Source organism: Lampris incognitus, chromosome 11, assembly GCF_029633865.1.
Source record: "Lampris incognitus isolate fLamInc1 chromosome 11, fLamInc1.hap2, whole genome shotgun sequence".
NCBI lineage: Eukaryota > Metazoa > Chordata > Actinopteri > Lampriformes > Lampridae > Lampris > Lampris incognitus.
In genome coordinates this window covers 3,444,754-3,470,229 of record NC_079221.1, presented here as the reverse complement: position 1 = coordinate 3,470,229, position 25,476 = coordinate 3,444,754, and the positions used below count along the sequence as shown (strand labels likewise).

The 25,476-nt window shown below is 46.0% G+C and overlaps 2 protein-coding genes across 4 annotated transcripts in view; one reads left to right on the top strand and one right to left on the bottom strand.

Annotated features, from left to right (window-relative positions):
• Positions 1–960, bottom strand: part of tank (TRAF family member-associated NFKB activator) — a 29,830-nt gene extending 28,870 nt beyond the window's left edge. Inside the window, exon 1 of the mRNA XM_056289002.1 lies at positions 452–960. The gene's annotated coding sequence lies outside the window, so the exon portion shown is untranslated. The remainder of the gene's footprint in view (positions 1–451) is intronic.
• The window catches only part of LOC130120455 (RNA-binding motif, single-stranded-interacting protein 1), a 29,768-nt gene that overhangs the window by 961 nt on the left and 3,331 nt on the right, over positions 1–25,476 (top strand). Inside the window, exons 2-13 of one of the 3 annotated variants that reach the window (XR_008810971.1) lie at positions 5,228–5,412; positions 12,340–12,398; positions 14,054–14,145; positions 19,702–19,859; positions 20,862–20,941; positions 21,670–21,785; positions 22,626–22,675; positions 22,787–22,874; positions 23,239–23,289; positions 24,044–24,154; positions 24,316–24,396; positions 24,524–24,683. Coding sequence is in view for 2 of the 3 variants with exons in the window: in XM_056288999.1 (XP_056144974.1) it covers positions 5,228–5,412; positions 12,340–12,398; positions 14,054–14,145; positions 19,702–19,859; positions 20,862–20,941; positions 21,670–21,785; positions 22,626–22,675; positions 22,787–22,874; positions 23,239–23,289; positions 24,044–24,154; positions 24,316–24,396; positions 24,524–24,595 (1,143 nt within the window). In the remaining variant the exon portion in view is untranslated. Of the gene's footprint in view, positions 1–5,227; positions 5,413–12,339; positions 12,399–14,053; positions 14,146–19,701; positions 19,860–20,861; positions 20,942–21,669; positions 21,786–22,625; positions 22,676–22,786; positions 22,875–23,238; positions 23,290–24,043; positions 24,155–24,315; positions 24,397–24,523; positions 25,194–25,476 lie in introns of those variants that run through there. The other 2 variants (XM_056289000.1, XM_056288999.1) reach the window with 2 other exon arrangements.

Sequence of the window (25,476 nt, the reverse complement as noted above, 5' to 3'; positions counted from 1 at the left end):
CCCGGCTCCGGTAGAGACCGGCACCGTGAGGACCTTGGACCCGGCCGCCGCGGCTCGGCGCGCGGTGGGGGGGCCGGCTCCCGACCCCGAACTTTCCGGCGTTCGGACGGGCGGACGAGTTCCGCTACTTGTTTAAAACTAGTAGAACCCGTCCACCCGGACGCGATAGGTACGCTGAGTGCGTTGCCGTGTGGGGCGGACGACGAACCGGGACGAGACGGAAGACCGATTGTAATGGGGGGGGGGGTAAAGGTGGTGGTGGTGGGGGGGGGTGAAGGTGGTGGGGGGGTATAAAGGCGGTTTTTCCATGAAATCCCGACGTTTACAAATGGGTCGTGTACAGGATTGGACTTGCGATGCCACTTTAGGGGACAGGACCCTGGCTAAACACTTTGTGTGTGTGTGTGTGTGTGTGTGTGTGTGTGTGTGTGTGTGTGTGTGTGTGTCCTACCTGGGGTTGAGCAGTGTGGAGAAGCGACGGCTCTCTGTTGGCCTGACTACTAAGACGTAATTAAGGTGTAATGGGTGAAATCTGAATTATTGCTATAACAAGCTAGCAGCTGCTAGCTCCAGATGACACAGTGCGCATAGAGGAGGGGATAGATAGGGATCTCCGTAGCCAAGGAGCCTCGCTATATAGTTTGTGTTGTTGGTGGGCCTGTGGGCACAATATATATGGGGGGTGAAATATGACTCATTCGTGCATTGGCTTTGCCCCAGTTATTTATAGAATATATACCAAAAAAACAAAAAACTGAGGCGAAATTGACGAGTGATCCTGCTGAAGGGCTGTGTACCATTCAGACATGTTCCTGCTGTCACCCCTTGTCATGCACACACTTTTAGCTTGTGGCTAGAGCTCCATGGGCGAGGCCTCGTTACTGGAAGCCCCACGTATTTCCAACTCGGATATGACGAGCTGTGCTGGTCTGGAGCTGGCTGATAAGATGCCCATCACAGTCTCTCCCAATCCTGCGTCTGAGTGGTCAGGCAGCTGTATGTAGACAAATACGCTTTCAGTCCCACACAAGGGGAGGTGGCGTTCACATTTAGCCCTTACCCTGAAAATGGAGGGCTCTGTTGCTGGCATTCTCCTCAAAGATTCTTTGTCCACATATTGCTGAAGGCCATGGCACTTCCTGTTGCCCTCCAATGTGACGATGCTCAGTGTGTGTGTGTGTGTGTGTGTGTGTGTGTGTGGTTGTGTGTGTGTGTGTGATGATGTAAATCATCGTGTGTGTGGGTTTTTTTTCCTCCCAACTAAACACTGAAATACATCTCTTCAGCTCTTATTATTTGACAAACCTGTTTACAGTTGCCAGACGCTTTTTATCACTGCGATCACAATGGTGACTGTTCACATTTTAGAGCCTAGATGTATTATTTTTATCTGCAGAGGACTGCCGTTGCTCCGCTTTACGAACTTGATACTGCAGTCTGGCGTACGCTCGCAAACATGTCACATCAAGTTGAATTTCATCCAAGAACGACTTTCAAAGTTCACAGATATATATACACAGAGGCTGAGCTTGTAAGCACAGCCCCACCGGCAGATATTTCAAAAATAAATTATATCTCTCCTTTTGTGGATTACAGATTGAGAATTTCCAGTAGTCCCTTTTTCACCACCACCAAGTGCACTTTTAGATTTGAGAACAGTCTTGGTGATCCTTTATTGGTCTTTCATCTTGGGAATATGACAGTTTTGACCTTCTGTCTCATTTGCAGAGGCCTACTTTTGCTCTCAAGTCTTTATTTAGTTGACTTGCTGAGTTATTACCACACGTAACGGAATTTAGCTTGGTAGTTTACTGATTCATAATTGTTTTTTATGCTTCTATTTCATGTTTTTTGACCAAAATAAATGAGATCATGATAAAAAGAGGAAGAACAATGGTCCCATCCAACGAATGACCTTTCAATATTCAGGATACGCTAACCTAATTTGAACATTAACTTGGCCCCTCAGAATGCCAAAATAATGATTTTGGTTTTGAGGCATATTTGAATAATTTGTTTAGCTAGTTGTCCTATTATGTTCCCATGTTGCAGTCAGTTCAAACCATTTAGGCCAAGAGTTATAAATGGACACCATGCAGGGCCTCTGGGTTTTAATGCATTGTTAATGTTTGAACAAAACCGACCCAGGGGTATTCTGTTTTATGTCAGCTTTTAAAAGTTGCTGATGAGTGTTTGATTTGTAACAGATATCGAGTAATATGGTGATTCATCAAAAAATACAAAATGAGTGTTTTAGGGGGGTTCTTTTTCACCAAAAAGCTTGCCTGTTGTAAGCCATGAAAACATGTCATGAAGCTGTTAATCATGTTTTATATGCTGTTTGTTTTATGCACAGCCCCTCTCTCTTGCTCACTCTCCCATATGCTTCTCATCCTCCTCTCTAGACCTGCAGTTCAATTTCTTGCAGCATTTGTTGTAGGCGATGCTAGAAAGATATTGGTGAGAGGACAGAAATTCTTCTTCTTCACATGCTCTTGCTGGGAGTGCAAGATAAACACAGAACACTACTTCATTTCTAACCTATCCTAAGGATCCGCCGCATTATTTAGCATATGTTATTATTAAAAATCCCCGTGAATTAGGACTCACGCTATTCGATTTCCCAAAGAACAATGTTTATAATGGCAGGCTTGTGATGTTCTGCTGGTCCAAGTGCTCGAATTTCAAACGTTAAACATGCACATCATGACATCAAGGCTGAATTAGTATAAAATGCATGACTACAGCTGTTATGTAGTTACTAGCATAAACTTGAAACCGACTGACTTTGAAATCGCATGATAGCATTCTGCATTGGGTGCCATGTGAACCAAATCCAAGGTAACAGGATTAAAAGGCTTCTTAATTCCTGTGGTTTTGTTCTCAGCTTCCACTTTGCCTTGCGAGTAGTCTCTGAGCCAGGTTGAACTGGAATGCATGGCTTGGTTCCCTGATAACAGCCACACAAACACCAACCAAATTCAGCAAGCACTGTGCAAGTAAAAAAGGTGAAAATTGTGAGGTATACTGTTCGATGTTTAGCTTCTTTTTTTCTTTTCTTTTTTTTTTCTTTTTTTTTTTTTGCCAATCATTATTCACCATGGATCAGGATATTGTTTTTGATGTGAGGCAATTTGGGTCAGAATTGTAAAACATTTCATGACTGCTCCTGTGACCTTTATTGATTTAGTGTAAGCCAAAGCCAATTTTTTTTTCGCTGATGTTTGTGCGGTGTAGCAAATCACTGGAGAACCGGAATTTACATTCCAGTTTCTCATGGTTCTTAAACTTCTTGTTAAGCACAAAGAACCACAGGCAGGACATCACATTTAGAGCAACAACTTACAGAAAATATCCGTCGGTCCGTCACTACCCTACGTGTTTTTGCATAGATATTCAGTGATTATAGGCATGTAACAGCTTGAAATGAATGCAAGTTGTTTTTTCTGATAAAGGCTACACGTTACCAGTGATCATAACTCGAAGCACAGCGCTAGCTCACATTCGAACGTGTCACGGAGCACATAGGGTGAGGACATCTGCTGCTGATGGCCGGGGAAAACAGACGGTCAAGTTTGTTCCCTTGGTGAAGGCATGTGAGATGGTTTGTCAGACAGAGGAGAAGAGTTCCTGCGTAGGCTCGAGTCCAGAATGGCGTTGCTCAATCCTGTCACCACCTCATGCTTGGGATTCCATCAGCTTCCTCTCTTGTGATTCCAAGGGGGGGGGGGGGTATAATCAGTGTCAGTCACTCAATGGCGGTGACGAGTCCTCAAATGGGAAACAAGCTCACTTGCAGACCAGGACACGTTGCGTTTTAATCGTTGAGTTTCAAGTTCATGAGGATGCAGCTCAAGAATTCAAAACTCAACGAGAGTGCTGGGTGACGCAGAAAATGTTATTATCATGTTGATCAATGGGAGTTTCGCATAATATCAATACTTACCTTCTTTCATATGCAAAAATACCATATTCCAGATTCCATCCGACAGTCATCACGTTGACCTGTTTGGTAATGTAAAGTATGATATCATAAATAGTTTTTAAATAATACTCCCTCAAATATTACAGACCTTATTTTGTGCAAAATTTTAGGTAAATAGATTCTCATTAGACAACAGAATTGTATCTATCACAAAAAGACAATATCCGAAATACATCCCGATGCAATACTATCGAAAGACAAATACATCATCAGCCCTACACGGCATTGTTCAACCGCTGACGGTTTTTTTGTTCTGTTTTGCTTGGAAAGGCCGGATCAGAGCAACTATCGATAGTCAGCAAAATCAGTGTGAGGTCGTTATACTTAGAAAATGATGAACTGAAACTGAAGAGCACGTTATCATTTCACTGTTTTTTATTTCGTCTTCCGTAAATAGCATGGTGGTACGTAGTTTTCGGGGGGTGCTTCGCTTTAAGAGGCGAGAGGTTCACCGCTGTCCTTGAGGTCACTGACTGTAAAGTCAAACCTGAAAGATTGTTTTGGCAAAGCAGTGATGCTACATTGGGGATGGGGGGTGGGGGGCATGATTGTTTATGTTGATCTAGGAATGGCTCCTTTCACACACTTAGTGGTTGATTGTCAGTGTGGCGTCAGCGCTACAGGTCCCTGTGGACCCTCGTTGTGCTGGCTGCTAGACTGTGAGGGAGATTGCTCTGCAGTGCAGATATGTATCGCTGCACTGTGAAACATTAATCCCCAGGCTGTACAGACAGCTCCTTGATACAAACGATGGAGAAGACAGCTCATGTGTGACTACGGGGGATTTAGCCTGGCCACACAACAATAAACATGGCTATATACACAGATGATTCCTGCTCAAATGTTCGTTCTATCTATCTATCTATCTATCTATCTATCTATCTATCTATCTATCTATCTATCTATCTATCTATCTATCTATCTATCTATCTATCTATCTATCTATCTATCTATTTATCTAGTATCTATCATCCATCCATCCATCCATCCATCCATCCATCCAAACACACACTCATCATATTTTGTTAGCAAAAAAACAATGGCGAACAACAGTCCATGTGTGCACGTGGGGTCGCTCATCAAATAGCATCCACACCTGAAGCAGCGCAGTTGTAGGCCTCCTCTTGTGGCATTGTGTCTGTGTCGTCACTCCCTCTTTTCATCCAGTGGAGACACTTAGCAGCGAGCTGTTGTTTTGACTCAGGCTGACCTAATTTTTTCCCATCTCCCTCCTTTTCCCAGCCACCTGTTGCCCCGTCGTCACACCCCATGGCTCCGCCCAGCCCCAGCACCAACGGCAGCACCAACAACAGCAGCAGCAGTAGCAGTAGCACTGCAGGCTGGGAACAGCTCAGCAAAACCAACCTCTATATCCGGGGTCTGCCCCCAGTCACCACAGACCATGACCTAGTCAAGCTCTGTCAGCCGTGAGTACCGAACGTCCTCTTATCAGTATATCAGCTATTGAACAGCGATTGATCTTTGGGGCCCTCTGTTTTTCAGAGTGTAATTTCAATGTCATCACTTATTGATAAGCAAAATTCAAGAAAGTTTGAAATTATGCCCTGTCAGCCACCAGAAAGGTAAAGGAATGGCCGGATAACCAGCCGTAGAAAGATACAAGTTTTGTGATACAGTTCGTTGTGTGGTTTACAGGAAGCAGGCAGCATCAATGGAAGAGTTATGTACAGTGGCTGGTTCAGTACCGATGCAGTGCAGACGGAGACTGGTTTACTACTGTGTCATAAAGAAATCATTGGCATCTTTTAAACCGTACTCTATGGATGAGATTTGCTATGGAACGTAGTAATTACTTGCATATATTAATTAGCTTTGTTTCTGATAAACTGCAAATGAATGACAAGTTAAGACCTCGAGGACCTTCATAATGCATTTCAAGACTGGAGTTCATAACTAACCGGCTGTTAGTAGTAAGTAGGCGTTTTGGCCCAGTGAGTCGGGTCAGGCGGTGAGGAGGAGGGGAATTTAATATTTGAGATGGCAACAAAACAGGATGACGATGCACCTTGCAGCTAGGGCTGCCCCTGACCAAAGAGCTTCTCAGTCGACTAGAAGTCGTTAGTTCAAGCCATTTGTCGGACTAGTCGTTGCACGTTTATGATATTTCATTATTTAGATTTTTTTGGGGGGGCATGAAAAAATGGTTTGCGTTCCGGGGCTGAGAAATAATGGTGTAAGTAACATTATTGACACTCCAAAGGAGTTGAATCAAGTGCAATTGGACTTGGTATATATCCGTGAAGACGTTTCGCCTCTCATCCAAGAGGCTTCCTGAGGCGAAACGTCTTCACGGATATACTATACCAAGTCCAGTTGCACTTGATTCATCTCCTTTGGATAACCATGACCTGGATGAATGAGAACATTCACAGACATTGTTGACACTGTTCTGCATTACAGAGAAATACAAAACCATGATAATGAGGCTTTAGAATAGAAGCGCATGCACGAAACGAGCCGCCTGCTAACGATGCCGGCAAAAGCGGTAATGATTCTGAATGTGTTGCAACAACCAGCAGGGAGACGGAGCGTTTTGTTAATTTATTTTGACATAGTATATAACATGGCCTTGTGATGGACTTGCGGCCTGTCCAGGGTGTCTCCTCACCTGTCGCCCAATGACTGCTGGGATAGGCTCCAGCATCCCACGACCCTAATTAGGGTAAGCGGCTTGGATAATGGATGGATGGATAGTATAACATCACATAACATATAAACTTGTTTAAAATTAAAAGCCCTCGTACGTTTCATACAGGGGTTTTTTTTCTGCGACTAAGCAACCAATGAGAACTTGGTCGACTGAGACGCTTCTCATCGCCTAACGTTTGGTCGACTATTAGGGGGCAGGCCTACTTGCAGCACAGAAAAATGCCATTGAAGACAAAACAAGGACGGGGCAGAGCGATTGCGGTTGGCCGCAGTATGCACGCCACAACAACGGAGAGTTCATACGTCTCGTGCAGTCGGACAAAGGAGGGACACTAACAATGCCGGTCTCGTCCACAGCCCCATTGTGTTATTGAATACTTCACGTCTGCCGAGCAGAGAGACCACCCCGCTGACTTGGAGATCTCATTTTCCTTTCGTACTGAGTCGCAGACTCCCTCGTCCCCTCCACCCCACCCGCCTCGGCAACGGGGTGTTTATTTTTGCAACACATTGAAACCCCTCTCCCATTTTCCAGCACATCTCATGAATGTTAGGAAGGCCGTAGCATTTTGATTAGGCTCTCTGTGGTGATCTAGAACTTTGCCAAGAACTTTTTTCCTTTTCTTCTTTTTTTGCATTTATGCTCTCTAAATAAGTTATGTAATTTTAACGCATCCACAGCTTCGGATGACGAGGAGTAATTTTACTTTTTTCGTTTCTGTGTCAGTAGACTTACATATCGACCTGACCTGCCGCGTTGGGCACGTTTTGTAAAAATGAGTTTGACATGGATCTTTATGAAAGATGCAGTAAGATCAATTAAGAGACTAAAAGGGGATAATCTGCTTGTTTGGCTTTAGCTCACTTTTGTTTGACTGAAATGAGATGCATTTCTTGATATTTGTATTGTGGATAGAGCGGACTGGTTCCTGAACGGGCAGGAGGTGACACTTTTCACGTCTTCTTCAGACTCTTACATCTTAAATGACATTGCGGCGTGACGTCATTTAAGTATGTAAATATTTTACGACGCAAAAGTGCATGAACTGTGTTTGATCCTAGGAAGGATATTGTACGAGCAGTTTGTTTTGTGGTGAATTTCCCCTCATTTCATTTAGTTTGTCAGTTAGTGGAGCCCTGATGTGCATGCACAAAAAGCATGGCCCCAAAGATTCACAGACTTATTTCCATCGTGGTCCTCGACGTAAACGTCGGAGAAGTGGACAGTAGCAGGAATGAAGAAAAAAAAATGCAGAATGGAAAGAAAAATAGACGTTTTCACCCACAAGCATAAAAGTAAGAAGGCTTAGATACAAAAAAAAAAAAAAAAAACTCGAGTGGGGTTAGAATAGATGTCATTCGTATTGAGGAGATAACACCGAAAGCGGATTTAAAAGTCACTTCCTGACCTTGAAGTTGACTACGTGGCTGGTTTCCTCCACTGACACCGTCGTCTCACTCCGGTCCTGGAGTAAGACGTGTCCTGTTGTTTGGTGTCGTCTCAAGAGACGAGGTGATGAAATGGTGGGAGGTGTGCGGCTGCTGTGACCGTGTTCGGGGCCGTGGTGGGACCACATTCACCACTCTTAATGCGGGGTCTCTGCAAAATGAGAGAAACACTGCTGTAGTGGAGAAGTCGAGGAGTGCGTAGCGTAGCACTGCTGGTGAAGATTAGATTGCATTTTTTTCTAATGTGCAGAGATTCTGTTCAGGGCCAACAGAGTCTCCTGACGGGTGCGAAGTAACATTTTGATATTTAGGGTGTGGACAGACAGGTCTGATGCACAGCAGTAACACTGTGTGTGTGTGTGTGGGGGGGGGGGGGCTATGCACTGGAGGAGCTTGCCAGCAGTCGAGATTAAAGTCATCCTGGCATCCTGACCATGTGTCCGACGGTTTTGACGGTGTTGCCACAACAAAAGCTGCTGTTGCCGTATGAGATTTGGGATTAGAGTTAAAGTGAAGGAAAGGTCACAGGTTCATGCTCTTTTAACCTGTGTTGTAGTTAGCCTAATCCCTCACTAAAAGACCCCCCTCCCACCTGTGACTGTAGGGTACATGCTGGCTTTTATTCTTATCACTTCTGTCCTTATCTCCTTGAAGCGGATGGCCTGCTTGTGAGGTTGCTTTGTGAGGTGATCATGATGGACAGTGTTGCCCACAATGGGGGATAAAGGTTTCCAAAATGGCCACCAGGAGCACAGACGTCAAGACAAAAAAAGAAATAAATCAAAATTGTAATTCTTAAAGGTGCCGTTCTGTAGTATCTGAAATAATAACTGTAGTATAGGGCGTCCGGGTAGCATAGCAGTCTATTCCATTGCCTACCAACATGGGATCGCTGGTTCGAATCCCCTTGTTACCTCCGGCTTGGTCGGGCATCCCTACAGACACAACTGGCCGTGTCTGCGGGTGGGAAACCGGATGTGGGTATGTGTCCTGGTCGCTGCACTAGCACCTCCTCTGGTTAGTCAGGGCACCTGTTCAGGGGGGAGGGGGAATTGCGTGATCCTCCCACGCGCTACGTCCCCCTGGTGAAACTCCTCACTGTCAGGTGAAAAGAAGCGGCTGGCGACTCCACATGTATGGGAGGAGGCATGTGGTAGTCTGCAGCCCTCCCCCGGATCGGCAGAGGGGATGGAGCAGAGACCGGGACGGTTCAGAAAATAGGGTAATTGGCCAAGTACAATTGGGGAGAAAAGGGAGTGGGGGTATAAAACTTTAAAAAAAATAAAATAATAATGACTGTATGTGATGGCCACTGGAGAAAACTCCCTGTATGTGTTAAGAACTCCGTTTCCCAGCAGCCCCCGTCACTGTTACTTTTTTTGTTTCGTTTGTAAAGCCGCTGCCAGAAGGTTTTAAATTGTTTAATGACAAGACCAATGGATGTTGCAACGTTCGTGATGTGTTTTTCTACCGTTAGCATTACTCTTTAAAAAAAAGGTTGTCTAAATTGGATTTATATGAGGCAGGTTTACAGTCAAATCAGAATTCAGTTTTCGAACGCATTTTTGAGGATTACTTGGTTTGTCTTTATAGGAGAAGCTTTTAAGGTGCAATTAGCAAACCCTCATTAGAGATTCTTGGCAAGCTCTCGTGTATTTGTCTACCTAGGGGCCTCTTTTCACTTGAAACTACCAATACAAATGAAATGCTAAATGACGATGTACTTCAGGACAGAGGTTGCCAGTTTTCCAGTGCCCAATTATAAGGAATTATATTTGATGGTAGAGTCCTGAATTGCCAGCCCTTGGACTTGAACCCGTAGGGCCATCAATCACATCATTAGCTTGAGCACTGCTGCTTCTCTGACTTGATGTTTTGCATGCGATCCGACAACATTTAAACCCAAAATACAAGTACCAGCGGAGCAAAACGAAGCCAAAGCTGTGGTATCTGAGCTGACCAGTTTCTTTTCTTTTTGTAGTCGCTGTTGTTTATAGTGATTGAAATCTCCAAGTACAAATTGCGCAAGTCCTCGCTGCAGTGGAACCGAAACCCAAGCTCTCCTAGAACACGGGCTTAAAGGGGACTCGTCTTTCAGAGTTTTAGTTAATCCTCATGCCTGCCGTCCGCAAAGAAAACACCAAGAGACCGACTTGGCGGTCTGACAGACAGAACAATGGTCGTAAACGATGTCACCGGGAATCAGTAAACATGTGGGGAACAGTCCGCTGCAGAGGACTAGTGATGGGATAAAGGCTGTGAGGAGACAGCAGGTAAAATGGATGTTGTATTGTTTCCTGTATGGCCTCTCCCTGTCAGAGACGGCGGCCCGTCCGATTCCGGCTGCAGGGTTCGGTGCGACGGCTGCAGCGAGGGAGGCTGTTAAGGGAAGCTGTGGGAAGACCAAAGCTCCTCACAGAACGCCACTGTGAGAACTGGCACAGAACTCCTTTTCCCTACATGATGGACGTGAACGAGAACAAACAGCATGTGATGATGAGCCCCCGTTTTCCTGACAACTCTAATCCTCACCTAGGCTACTGCCATTGCTATTGGAAGTATTATTTCCACTATAATCATAAGAGAATTTAACACAGTATCGCTGTATACTATATGTCCCGATATCTTCTTCCATCTGCAAAAATACCGCATTTTTTAAGCATCCTGCTTAGATTCATCAGGTTGAGCTGTTTGGTCATTTAAAGTATGATATTGAAGCTAAAACTAGTTTTCAAATAATACTCCCTCAAATATTTCAGACCTTATTTTGCAAAAAATGTTTACCACGATTTTACAATTCCATATTTCACCCTGGTAAAATCCCCTTGAAAGATCATAAATGGTCATTTGGAATTATTGTTCAGCCCTATGTAGGGTTTTTACGGCAGGCATATGTAAGGGCTTTGGTTACAGTCCTTTGCCGGCTTTGAGGATTAAAATGCAAAGAGAATGACGAGTTGGCCCGGGAGCTCAGCTGTGTCCCTTTGCGCGGGTGAACCTATCGTGTTGTAGACAGGCGACGGGCTGTGCGTTAATCCGCTGCCTTTTTAACCTCTCACTGTCACCTTATCCATTTCACCTCCCCAAATCATGTGCCGCTCGGGCCCGGGGAGCGGGCGGTGAGGGAATGGGGTGGGGGTTGCCTGGTTTGCTCCGGAGCTGACGCCGCGGCGGTTCCTGTAATTGATTAATTTGAAGTCAATTAGTGGAAACCCTTCATCCTCCAGGCTTTTAACCCAGTGGAGCGCGGTCTAAGGTCACGATCGTCCGATGAAGAAAATAGCGAGGGTGTAGTCGGTGGGCGTGTATCGTCACACACGGGGAACAAAAGAAACCCAGAGAGCGAGGGAGCCAGAGAGGAGGGAGAGAGTTACCATTGCAAGTCATTGGACAAGGTTATTCTCGGCTATTATCAAGACGCTTATCGTTACTGTCAGAGGCACTACATGATGTGCAGTCGGTAAAAATATACGGAGTATCTACAGCCGAGTGTTGAGATGAGAGCGGTATTCATCCAGCGGCCACCGGCCTGACTTCTCTCCCAGGTCAGAACATAGACCCGGTTTCTCAGTCAGTCCCCTCATTAATCATATATATTAAGGGCTAATTTATGCACAGGGGCTCATTTGCTATTATTTTGCTGGATTGCCTGTAAACCAGGGTGTTATACTGGGTATTGTGAGGCGAAGGTGGCCAGAATATGTGGCTGGGCTTGTTAGGGAGGTTTAATACTGAACAAGAGGCACGATGTGCTCGCAGGTCGGCATGGGATTCATTTGTCTGTCGCACAGAGCAGCAACAGCGATACCAGACGGCTGCCCAAAAACCGAGTTTAGCAGGAAAATGTTGTTGTGTGGCCTTCACTGAACCTTATTTGCCTGTGAATTCAGGCAATACTACTCACAGCTTCATTCAGGCTTCGCAATACACGGAGCAGTGCTGAAAAGAACTGGTTTCCACATCAATATTTGTTTTTTTTGTACTCCCTGACTGTAGTTTCACGTTCTATCTGATACAAGGGTTTTGTTTGGCTAAAGGGATGGGCCTGTCTAACTCCTGCACTGGCTTGGTGGAGCATTTTGGCTCCACATGGAAACCACTTCCTGTTTCTCATACTTTAGCAGTGATGTCATAAATTCTTGCACAAGCCTCCCTCTTTTTGTCTTTTATAGCAGGCTGCCTCTGTCTGGTATATAATCCAACTAACTATGCTTTCCTTTCTGCTCCTCTCCTAGTTATGGCAAAATTGTATCAACAAAGGCGATCCTGGATAAGACTACAAACAAATGTAAAGGTGTGTGCAGTTGTTTTTCCCTTTACCACACGGCTCGCCGATGGGTCTCATTTCCTATCTCTGTACTTCTCTTTTTCTTTTTTTTTCTTTTTTTTTTTTTTGTCTAAACATGCGCACAGATGAAGTACTTGTGGTCACACAGGTCAGGCGTAATGCAGCAATAACCATGAAGGACATTGCACCATGACACCTCAGTCAGAACATCACTTTCACATGGAAAACGTCAGACCTTTCAGTTTGGGATGGGATACCAGGCCCCCCCTTTTGTGTGTCGTACTACAGCCTGCAGACAATGGCGAGTGAATTAAGAGGCTTGCTTGTGATTCATGCAGTGGGTCTGGCAACACTGTAAAGGAAACCGGCTCTGCCTTGCTTAAGTCATTCAACAGCTATGCGGTCGTCTCGGAGGGGATGGGCAAGTCAGGAAACAGACTTGCAGACTGGTAAAAGGCTGCCACCCAGCACATGTTATTTTAAGCCTCAACCTTTTACTGTTAGCCCGTCACCGCTTTTGGTCGATCCTGTGTGTAAGCGACAAGTCTTCACTTCCTCCCCTTTCTGCTGAGTGACAGCTCTGGCCGGGGTCCAGTCTCAGTAGACTGCCCACCTGCCTAAAGAGGGACTTAGAGATTCTATCTCGTGCTGATAGGATTAGGAGAATGCTTTGTCACTCTCCTCTGGATTATACAGACGCCATTTAATCGAAGGTTTCCAGTGAAAGGGGACACTGTTAACGACCTTGTAAAGCTCGAAGTTAATTTTAAATAGAACCCAGTAATGGCTTCAGGATTTTCCTCCTTGTATGTATTGTGGGATTTTTTTTTGCTTATAGTGGCGTCAGGATTGTCTGTGTCTTGCAAAAAATCCTGCTTAATTATAACCGCCATTTTAGCCCTTCAGAATACCTGTTATAATAACTTCCCTCATTATCATGATTTTAACGTGTAGGGAATACGAGTGTTGGAGACGATTTCAACGTGTAGGGAATATGTGTGTAGGAGAGGATTCTTACGTGTGTAGGAGACGATTTCAACGTGTGGGGAATACGTGTGTAGGAGAGGATACCCCTTTACATTCAAGCGCTGATGCGCTGCTGCCCTTGATATGTTCTGTAAGAATATCATCACACTCGACATCGCTGAGCGCAGGCTGCTTTTGAATATAGGAGCCAGAGTAGAAACCAGGGACTACCGCCCCACCCAGTTTGGACACACACACACACACACACACACACACACACACACACACACACACACACACACACACATCCCATGAGGACAAAGAGCTGACCTGAGCCATGAACGTCAACACTGCTATCTGCAACCTCAGCACTTTTCTTTCCTCCACTTAGAGGCAACCCCCCTCCAGCACACAAACACAAACATACAAACACACACACATGCATGCACGCACGCGCGCACACACACACACACACACACACACAGAGTTTTAGTTGGATGCACATATATGAACACATAAGTACAAAAGAAGCTCAGCCTTGTACCTCCAAACACACAATACAACCATAAATAAACACACTGGCCACTCCAAGCCGTGGAGAGCCGTAGGTCACCCCACATCAGCATGGTGACCCCGGTCATTATTTGTATGGGCTACAGAATATTATCCTTACTCTGCAATGTTTGGTCCTTTAGGTTATGGCTTTGTGGACTTTGATAGCCCGGCTGCAGCTCAGAAAGCCGTAGCCGCCCTGAAGACCAGCGGCATCCAGGCTCAGATGGCAAAGGTGAGGCTACACTTTCAGTCTAATTCTGATACCGCACCCCTGTTCCTCGCCTGGCTGCCCTGTTTTTGCTCGGTCTTATTGACGGGGTAACTAAAAGCCAGTCCCTGTGGTACGAAGCAGCAGGACAGGAATCTCCCTTGCTGTGGTGTGAATACATTGGCACAGACCCCTTGTTGACTCTTAAATTACTGACTGGAGGCGTGAATGCAGCGTGTGCTGCAGCATTCTGTGTTTGTGTGTGTGTGTGTGCGCGTCTCTGTTTGATTTTGTTCTCCATATGAATTACTCGGTGTGCAAATGTGGGCCTCTGTTTACTTGTTTGACTTGGTATTTGCTCTGTGTGCGAGTACGCCCCTGTATGCCGCTGTACGTATGACGGTTCCTAAACACGTCCTGTCAGCTGAGAGCTCCCACACAGTTTTTGGCAGCGCCCCAGGAGCTGCTGGTGCCGACAGACAGACTTTTGGGCTGTGCTGACAACACGGTGACGAGTTGGAGAAGGTATCCACCCTGGGGATGTGCGTCTTTGCCTGTCTCGGAAAGGAAACCGGTCTTTCTGTCGCCTTCCAAAGCACCCTCGACAAATCCGTGACCTCTTATTATCAGACTTGTTCGCTCTAGCCTTTCTAGACCTGGAAACGTGCACAAGAAAAAGGCAATAACACAGAACAGTTTTGTCCCCCAGCGTTTACCGTTGTCTAGAACGACAAACTTTTGTGTATTAGGAGCAGTTTCACAGTGCAGTGCAGACGACTGCTGAAATGGTGAATATGGGTTTTTAGATCAGCGACTTGTTGTAAGAATCCGTATCTTAAGCAGGAATGACGGCATATACACTGTGACCGGGCCAGTTGGAGCTTTTGCAACTTGTATTTTTTAATCCCTTTCAGTGACACGACAGTTCTCGAACCCTGCACAGCATGAACCTCGGAATGGGATGTTTTGTCCAAAAAAAAAGAAAAATCATTGCCCATCTTTTTATGCATTAGACCTTCACGTGAGTGGATTTAAAGTAGAACTGGGCCGTGGTGGCTCGCGCTGTCCTACAACTGAGAAGGAGGCAGATAATTGTGTTCTTGTGGTCCCTGAAACCGGTGAAGTCTGAGAAACGTGTTCCCATACCGCGCTAAACAGAAACAGCCGGGCCTCGGTTCCCCATCTGGGAATGTGGAGCGTCTTGACATGCCTTTATGCCCTCTTTTAACATTTTTAATTAAAACAGAGCTGCTGTGCCTCCGGTTTAATCTCTGCATTGTGTAGGTAAATGCCATTATAAAGTTGGAGCCTTTCAGTCCGGCGTGACTCTCGCTGTTGCCGTGGCTCGCCGGGGCTTAATGGACTGCTTGACAAAGGTCCTTTTTTTCCTAAAAGTGTTTTCTCTTTGCCTTGGCACCATTCAGCAGGCACTCACCATTAATTATTTCAAAGGCAGGTGGGTGGGAAGACAGCAGATAAGCGTTTCCTGTCCTTTCCCCCGGCATTACAGTGTTATTTCAGCGGCTGAATGCCTGGTGATACCGGACCACGCTGGGCACTTTTTCTGGATGCATGCAAAGTACACACGGCGTTCATGTTTGCTCAAAGAAATCTGGAACGGGCCTGGTCGAATATCCCAGAACATGGTGTTAAACTACGCGGCTTGTCTTGTAGAGACTTTTTCTTTTGCTGCAACTGGAAGAGACATTTGTGTTCAGACCAGTGGTAAACTGACGTCTTCGCCAGTCTGCTTCTCTAACATGCCGTAATTTATTTTCGGTAGGGCATGTTGTTTTTAAAGTATACTGGACTGTGTCATGTATTCCCATTCCGGGCTCAGACTAGCGTCAGCTCCCTCTCCATCAGCCGCACCCCCTCTTCCTTGGTTCTCGTTCTGTGAAAAAGGCCCCATCACATGACAGTTAATATCTGACTGGTTGGCTGTTGACCCCATTCACAGAAAAAAAACAGATGACTTATCTCTGTGCCAAATTTCTGTTGCTGCCTGTTTTTTGTTTTTTGTTTGTTTTTTTAGAGCTGCTGCACACGCACAGGAAGGGATCTCTTCTCTCTCTCTCTCTCTCTCTCTCTCTCTCTCTCTCTCTCTCTCTCTCTCTCTCTCAGAGTCTCTCTCTCTCAGAGTCTCTCTCTCTCTCTAATTTCTCTCTCTCTCACGGAGTCTCTCTCTGTCTCTCTCTCTGTCTCTCTAATTTCTCTCTCTCTCACGGAGTCTCTCGCTCTGTCTCGCTCTCTCTCTCTGTCTGTCTCTCTCTCTGTCTGTCTCTCTCTCTCTCTCTAATTTCTCTCAGATGATGATGGAGTCACTCTTACGGCAGAATGGTTATTCTGAGTGACTCATCAATAAAGTATGTGGTCACTCACCCTACACTCAGACCCCCTTTAAATAAATCACGACTTAAGATTCCTTCTGGAATTGAGGCTGTGTGAGGGCAAAAAACAGGTTAGTATGCCTTTTCTATTTAAGAAAGGATTTTTTCCCATCCATCCATCCATCATCCAAACCGCTTATCCTTCTCTCAGGGTCACAGGGATGCTGGGGCCTATCCCAGCAGTCATTTGGCGGCAGGCGGGGAGACACGCTGGACAGGCCGCCAGTCCATTTTTTAAATTATTATTATCATTGTAGAGCTGCACAAAAAAATAGGCCTCATGTTATCAACAGTTTATCAGGCCCTTGTTTGGGGTGACATGCTTCTGGCCGTGAACAGGGTGGATTCTTTGCACTGCCACCTATGAGCTCAATTATAAACGATAAACCAGCGAAGCTGTGTTTATGACCTTGAGTATAATTTGTCTGTGGACGTGGGTTGCAGGAGGGACTTGATGGTGGGTATAACAGCTGTTGAGAGAGCAAAACTGTGGCGCTGTGTAAAACACATATTCCTTCCTCCATCGCCGTATCCCTCCCTCCATCTCTGTCACCTCAGAGCCAATCTTCCTGATTGAACACCTTCTCCATGCGCTACGCCGCCGGCTTGGGGGGGGGTCATTGCTTGTCCCCCCTTAATAGTGAGTTGTTGATTTTTCTGTCAGCGTATTACTTGGGTAATCCAATCCATCCATGTGGCTGGCTCCGAATGCGGCAGGGCGCTGATGAATATTAATGGCGAGCGGCCGCTCCCTGGGGACCCGTAGACGTGTCTTATGTTTCTGCTGATGCTATTGAAATACAGGAAGAAATCAGCTGATGTGAGGCCTCCAGCAGCCTTGGGCTGCATGCAAATCTCTCTCCTCCGCTGTTTGTTGTAACCCTTTATTAGCTGAAAGACCCCAGCAGAGATGGACAGGAAGTGAGAGTGTATGTGTGTGTGTGTGTGTGTGTGTGTGTGTGTGTGTGTGTGTGTGTGTGTGTTGGAGTGAGTATCAAGTGAAGCATTAGGCTACGGTCACACATGCGTGAATGAAGGCGAATGACCATGGCCTGCCGAGGCGGGATTCGAATCTTGTCGTGCAGAGTGTGGGCAGTGCAGGATGTGGCGCACATGGAGATCAGTTTGCTGGTTTGTCGTCCGTTTGGGCGGTTGTGGTTGTCAGTCACACATGAGCGGTTGTTGGTTTTGCAACGGGAAAATGTACACTGAAGTCCAGAGAAAGATCAATAAATGTTAGAGCATCCAGGTGGTGTGGCGGTCTATTCTGTTGCATACCAACACAGAGATCACTGGTTCGAATCCCCGTGTTACCTCCAGTTTGGTTGGGCATCCATACAGACACAATTGGCTGTGTGGGAAGCGGTATGTGTCCTGATCGCTGCACTAGCGCCTCCTCTGTTCGGGGTGGAGGGGGAACTTGGGGGAATAGCGTGAGCCTCCCACAAGCTACGTCCCCCTGGTGAAACTCCTCACTGTCTGGTGAAAAGAAGCAGCTGGTGACTCCACATGTATGGGAGGAGGCATGTGGTAGTCTGCAGCCCTCCCCAGATCAGCAGAGGGGGTGGAGCAGCGACCGGGACGACTCGGAAGAGTGGGGTAATTGGCCAAGTACAACTGGGGAGAAAAAAAAGGGAGGGGGGGAGGTAAGTAAATGTTTTCACTTAATTGTCTCACTTTTACAGGTTATCATAGTTTCAGGGACAACTACAGAGGAAGAACATCGGTGTACAAGTTATATTTGTATATTGTGAAATATGAATTGATGTTTATTAATAAGTTTTCCATTTATTTATGTTCAGTGCCTGTCTTCTGACTCACTGCCAGCCAGACAGCATCTCTCTCGTGGGGCAGTTTGTAGTTTTCATGGGTAATGTCACACAATACCGGCTGGTTAGACACAGCAACAATCAAAGTCTCCTCCACCCTGGCTCACTAAGAAAACTACAGCCAATTACAGCCAGGTGGGGTCAACCACACACTTCTTTGCTGTTGGTTGAGGCTGCAGATTCGCTGGTCAAAGTTCACCAAAGTTGAACTCCACACGAAGCGATGATGCGAATTTCTTTTGCTAATATTTTATTCTGGGCGGCACGGTAGCGCAGCGGCTAGGGCAGTCGCCTCACAGCAAGAAGGTCCTGGGTTCGAGCCCTGGGGATAGTCCAACCTTGGGGGTCGTCCCAGGTCGCCCTCTGTGTGGGGTTTGCATGTTCTCCCCGTGTCTGCATGGGTTTCCCCAGGGAGCTCCGGTTTCCTCCCACAGTCCAAAGACATGTAGGTCAGGTGAATCACCGTACTAAATTGTCCCTAGGTGTGCATGTGTGTGTGTGTGTGTGTGTGTGTGTGTGTGTGTGAGTGTGTGTGTGTGTGTGTGTGTGTGTGTGTGCGTGTGTGTGTGTGCTTGTGCGTGTGAGTGTGTGTGAGTGTGTCAGCCATGTGATGGACTGGCGGCCTGTCCAGGGTGTCTCCCCGCCTGCCGCCCAGTGGCTGCTGGGATAGGCTCCAGCATCCCTGTGACCCTGTGTAGGATAAGCGGTTTGGATGATGGATGGATAGATGGATATTTTATTCCCCCTTCACTCGCATAGAGTGGAAGTGAACTGAAGGCAAAATTTTCTCCCCTTTTTCTCCCAGTTTGGCATGTGGAGTTCCCTATCCTCCTAAGGTCCGTTCATTGAACATTACGACAATAGGGGAGAGTGTAGACTACCGCCTGCACCCTTCAGTACATATGGAGTCTGCCTCTTTCCCCCTGCCGGATGCAGGTTTCCCAGGGGGGCACAACACGTGCTAAAACTCATGCTACTTTTACCTGCAGCTGTACAGGCCCCCAACCACCTGTATGAGTTTCTCCACCCTGGAACAGTGCTATTTATGTTCTCTATGATGCCCAGCCTAGCCAGAGCACACACCTGGCCTCAAACCATGAACTTCCACTTTAGCGCCTACTGCACCGCCTCCTTATTAACCCATTTCCATGTGTAGCCTCGGTTAGGAAAATATGGCTGGATGTTATGGAAATGGTGCAATAAACAGTGCAATAACCATATACAACCTTGTCCTGTGCCATTCTGCATGGTGCTGAAACCAGCATCAGTGGGTTACTGCAGAATGCAGAAATGTTTCCAAGCATGTCCAGCAGCGTTATTACCAACACCTTTCGCTTCCTGTCTGTCTGTTAACCCTGCAGCAACAGGAACAAGACCCAACGAACCTTTACATCTCCAACCTGCCCCTGTCCATGGACGAGCAGGAGCTGGAGAACATGCTGAAGCACTTTGGCCAAGTCATATCCACCCGCATCCTGAGGGACGCCAATGGAGCCAGCAGAGGGGTGGGCTTCGCCAGGTGAAATGCTCATGGAGTTAATTCATGATGACTTGTTGAAAAGAAACAGAAGCAATCATAGAGCATGGCTTTTTTTTTTTTATACTAATAGATGAAAAAAATAACATTGGTCACTGGGTAAAATAAATTCCAGGCGGTTTTGAGGCTAGCGGCGGCGGCCATTTTAATCTGTAGAACTTGCCTCATTTGTTCTCAGAGGACTGCATGAAGGACCAGACTTTGTTGTTGATAACAGGGGAGCAGAAAGAGTTAATGTATGGATAAATGGAAACTCTTTTGATGAACAGTTGTATAACGACTGGCATGGTTTAATTATAGAGGTAATGCATTTCCCCTCCAGTCATGCTTGCGTAACCAGACATTTGACTGAAGAAGCTGAAGGCCCGTCCAGGCCCTTGATTCACAGAAGAAGCAAAGCTGTCTCTGCATGCATTACAGCACCGTGCATATGTGTGTGTGTGTGTGTTCTTGTACTTCTATCTTTTTGAGGGCCAGTTTGAGTTTTTAACCATCAGCGTGGGGACATTTTTGCAAAGTGAGGTCATTTTAACTGGTCATGGCTTCTCCCTGACTTCTGTAAGGGTCTATTTTAGGGTTGGGATTTGGGTTTAAGGTGAAGGTTAGAATTAGGATTAGGTTAAGGTTAGGGTAAGGATAAGGTAAGGTGTGTGGTCCTGATGATTAAGGTTAGGTGTAAGGACTAGGGAATGAAAGTAGGCCATGAGGGTCTTCTGAAAGATAGAAGTACAAGAATAGAAGCGTGTGTGTGTGTGTGTGTGTGTGTGTGAGTGTGTGTGTGTGTGTGGGGCCTATGCACTGGAGGAGCTTGCCAGCAGTCGAGATTAAAGTCCTGTGTATTGGGAAAACAAAAGTCTTGGGAAGCCCCTAGCCTCTCTTCCACCCTCGTCTGAAACAACAAGTGAAACAAAAACTTGCCGCCGTATGAATCATCAGTTTGATTATGCTGTGTGGGTTTTTTCTTTTTCTTTTTCATAATTCCAGGATGGAGTCCACTGAGAAGTGTGACGCTGTCATTTCTCACTTCAATGGAAAGTTCATCAAGACACCCCCTGGTGTTCCAGGTAAATAGACACCCACCACGGACAGCTCAGACGTGTTCATTCATACTCTGATGTCAAGATGATATGGTTCATCCAGAGCCCTATGTTGACCACATTAGTGAATCAGGGAGCTATTAGAGGAGTTTATTGGAGAAAATGGTCTAATTTGGCCTGAAACTGATGTTCCTGCTCTGTTTTGTATTAGTCGTTGTAAGGCATGCATTGTTATTGGGTGGAGTCGTATGGGCAGTATAAAGCAGCCAGCAAACTGATCTTTACTCTCAGTGGGAGACTGCAAGTCTGCTGGTAAAGAGCTCCTATACACTCGGCACTAAGTGGCAGAGAGAGAGACAGCGAGAGAGAGAGAGAGCACTGCCTTGTCTGGCTTCCTCTCCTCCTCTAAGCTTTTTAATTGGATTATGAGACTGAAATAGTCTCTGCTGGCCTTGCCGCCTTTAGGAAAGGGAGGGGATTACAGCTCCACAGTGCCAAATTAGATGTTTGGGTTCCCAGGCTGGCTGGTAAATGCCCACTCCCAGGCTTCAGCTCATCTTGGAGAGTGATTGACAGTACAGTAAGCAGGCCAGACAGCACCATGCATGGATAGTATTTGTAAAAAGACTCTCTCTCTCTCTCTCTCTCTCTCTCTCTCTCTCTCTCTCTCTCTCTCTCTCTCTCTCTCTCTCTCTCTCTCTCTCTCTCTCCCTCTCCCTCTCTCTCTTTCTCCCTCTCTCTCGCTCTCTTCCTAGCACCAGCTGAGCCTTTGTTGTGTAAGTTTGCTGACGGTGGGCAGAAAAAAAGACAAAGCCAGAGTAAATTTCTGCAGAATGGCCGTTCCTGGCCGAGAGATGGTGATGCTCGACTGGTAAGTCCTGATCCTCTCAGGAATTAATGTAAAATGGGGAAGAAGAGTGTGAGGTTTGAGAAGCTGAAGGGAACCCGATCCACAGCCAGCTTTTCATAATAGAGGTCTTTAATTAGGGGCGTTGAGCTGAACGTGTTCAATGCATCATCAACTAAGGGAAACTGCATGCGCTTGGACACCTTAACATCACACCCCTGTGTGCTTGTTGAACATCTCACTCTAAAACCATGGGCATTAGTATGGAGTTGGTCCCCCTTTCGCTACGACACATAACAGCCGCACTCTTCTGTGAAGGCTTTCCACTAGTAGATTTTGCAATGTGGCGAGGGTCAATTCCAGCTGGCAAAAATAGATAATTATTGCAAATAGGGTCACCTGGGGGAGACTGAGCCACCCAAAGTGACACCTAATCTGTGCCCAGGTTCTCAGAGTGCCGATCACAGTGGGGTTAGATGTGTGCTGCATGTGGACAGTCTTTAATGAAGTTTTAGATGAGGCCTGACCGAACTACCCCAAGAGGCCCTAAGTTTAGATTTTTTTATTATATGTAACTCATCTCTGGCCTGATATCAAGGTACACACATGAACACATACTCAGACGTGGCACAAACACCACGACCCTGAGAACAGGATAAGTGGTTTGGCTAATGGGATGGGGGAAAAAACAAAACACGCAGACCTGAAATGCAATATTGAATTGGCATACTCTTTGTTTCACCAGATATTTTCATGGTTAACTTTCTGATACCATTGAGGGGTGGCATTTGCTCTTCACAAGTGTAAATGACAGATTCTGATATGCTGTTAAGTTGCCCGGTCTGTTCTCTTCTGTGTCACTAGGCAGGAATGACACTCACATATGACCCCACCACAGCTGCTATGCAAAATGGGTAAGCTCCAGCAGCAGATAGCTTGCAGTGCTTATTTTATTTTGTTTTACTTTGTTTATTGTCTTACTGTTTATTTGTTTTAATAAATGTTGGCTTATTCGGTCTCCACAGATTCTACCCATCTCCATACAGCATCACCAACAGGATGATCGCTCCAACGTCAATGTCTCCTTATATCTCTCCAGTCTCAACATACCAGGTAGGCCTGAATGTTTTGCATCCACGGTTCAAATCTAGCTTTGACTGGACTGTGATCTGCCACAGCGTAAAACAAGTGTAAAGGTATTCAAATATATTCATTTTTAAATGTAATATTCCAGTGGCTAGCAAATGTCATCAGTCAGTGTGCTCCGTTAACAACGACTATTGTTCATCTTTTTTGATTGGCTGCCATAGATGTGTCCTGAAGCGATGTAGAGGTGCTGGTTATCTACTTGGCAATAGGCACTGTGTCCCGTCATGCTTTGTGCAGTGCCAGTCACAGTAGCATGTGAGCTCTGGAAATAGCACGTAGCCCGTGCCAATGTGTTTACACTGTGTGTGTGTGTGTGTGATGTTTTCAGGTGCAGAACCCCTCCTGGGTGCCTCATCAGCCCTACATCATGCAGCACCCAGTGAGTACAAAGTCCCACCCCCCCCCCCAGCCCACGTCACCTCTCTCACTTTCTACTGTCCCACAATGCATTTGGCGGCTGTTCCCAGTTTTTATAGCAGAAATGAGGAATTGCTATGTAAACAGTCAAGCAGGATATAGAAGGGAAGTGGTCATAAACCTTAAGTCCACTTTGATTGGCCCATTGAGAGTTTAAGGTGCAGAATGTTTGGTTTGAAATGCAAAAAAAAGAAAAAGACAAGATAAAAAAAGCTCTCTGTGATGATGTCTTAAAAGCTCAACCTGTGATGGAATATTTTATGATATTTTCTAACAGATGGTTTTAAACTAAGGTTCTGGCTCTGTGAGTGAGCCAAAATAGATGACAAATACTATATGTGAGGCGGATGCCTCGGGCCACCTAGATGGAGGGAGAATGTGAAAGTTAATTTCTCCTTTTATCCTGTATGATCTTGAATATGAACCCTCAGGTGCTGACGTCACTCTGTGTCCCTGTGTCTCTCTGTATGAAACCCAGTCTGAAAATCAAACTAATGACGCATGGTTCAGGAAGGGCTGCGTTGTTCCATCACAGGCCTATCCCGTGTCAAGTGTGAATAGGATCCAGATATTCAACAATGCACTGTTGTATCATTCAGTCATCTTTGTTCACCGTGATTCGCTCGTGTTGACGCCTGAGTAGTCCTTTCATTTTGCAGCACAATAGTCCCTGAATAACATTTGAGTTTCTAAGCCCTCTCACACCCTTGTCCCAGGGAGCGGTGATATCGCCCTCTATGGACCCGTCTTTGTCACTGCAGCCTCCTTCCATGATGGCTCCCCTCACACAGCAGATGAGTCACCTCACCTTAGGCAGTGCAGGAACGGTGAGAGAGCACTGCACGGGTTCACAACACAAGTTCACATGTAGATGTGGGGAGACTGATGTTGCATCGTATAGGTCCATGTCACAGAATATAAAGGCTATGGATGTTTTTTTTTATTATGGAATTGTTTTGTTTCAATTCTGTTATTGTTCATTGGACAGTTTATGGCTGCAAACACAGCTATGCAAGGAGCCTACATCCCGCAGTACGCACACATGCAGACAACAGCTGTTCCAGTGGAGGTCAGTGCAGTGAGCTCACTAAACCCGAATATGTGTAAATTGTCATTGAAAACAGTGGCTCATTGTAGGCGAAATTGCAGTACCACACGGAATAGCTGGCTGTTTCTTTTTTCTTCTCGTTTTCCAGGAAAATGGCGCACAGTCACAAGTGGAGTCATCTGGTGACCATTCCCCATACACCTATCAACAAACCAAGTAGTATTGAGGTGAAAGTGGAAATACAGCTAAAACAATCATAGCCGCCTCAAATGCAATGGACGCTAAGGATTTTTCACCGTTTTGCACAGGTTCTGCAATTATTTCCTTATGTTTATAATAAGAATATGCGAGACTATTTTTGGTATAAGTTCCAGAGGGTGCAAATAAATGATTGATTTCATCAAATGATGCTAATTATAACAAAAAAAAAAACAACAAAAAAAAAAGCTGAAAAAAATGTTTATTTTGATAAGGAAATACAAAACGTTTATTTTTTACCAAGAATTGCCACAGGATACAAGGATCTAAAGGAACATGTGAGTAGTTGTTTAAAGTGCATGACAGTAAATATGTCTTTTTGTTAATAATTTTCTTTTTTTCTTATTTTTTTTTCCTAAGACATCTTGAAAATTTCTTGAAAATTGTGTTTTGTGCTTGCTGTGTGAGTGTTGCTATGGTGAAGTGTTCAATGTGGGGTTTTTTTTGTAAAGTGATTTTTCTTAGTGCTCTAGATTGATCTTGCTGTCGACAATTTGCCTTAATAGTTTCCATACAGTAGTTGTGCAGGCCAGCGCGAGGCCGGCGGTTAGCAGAACAGGCCAGTGTGAGGCCGGCAGCGCGAGGCCGGCAATGAGTAGGACAGGCCAGCGCGAGGCCGGCAGCGCGAGGCCGGCAGCGCGAGGCCGGCAGCGCGAGGCCGGCAGCGCGAGGCCGGCAGCGCGAGGCCGGCAGCGCGAGGCCGGCAATGAGTAGGACAGGCCAGCGCGAGGCCGGCAGCGCGAGGCCGGCAGTGAGCAGAACAGGCCAGTGTGAGGCCGGCAGCGCGAGGCCGGAAGGGAGCAGGACAGGCCAGTGTGAGGCCGGCAGCGCGAGGCCGGCAAT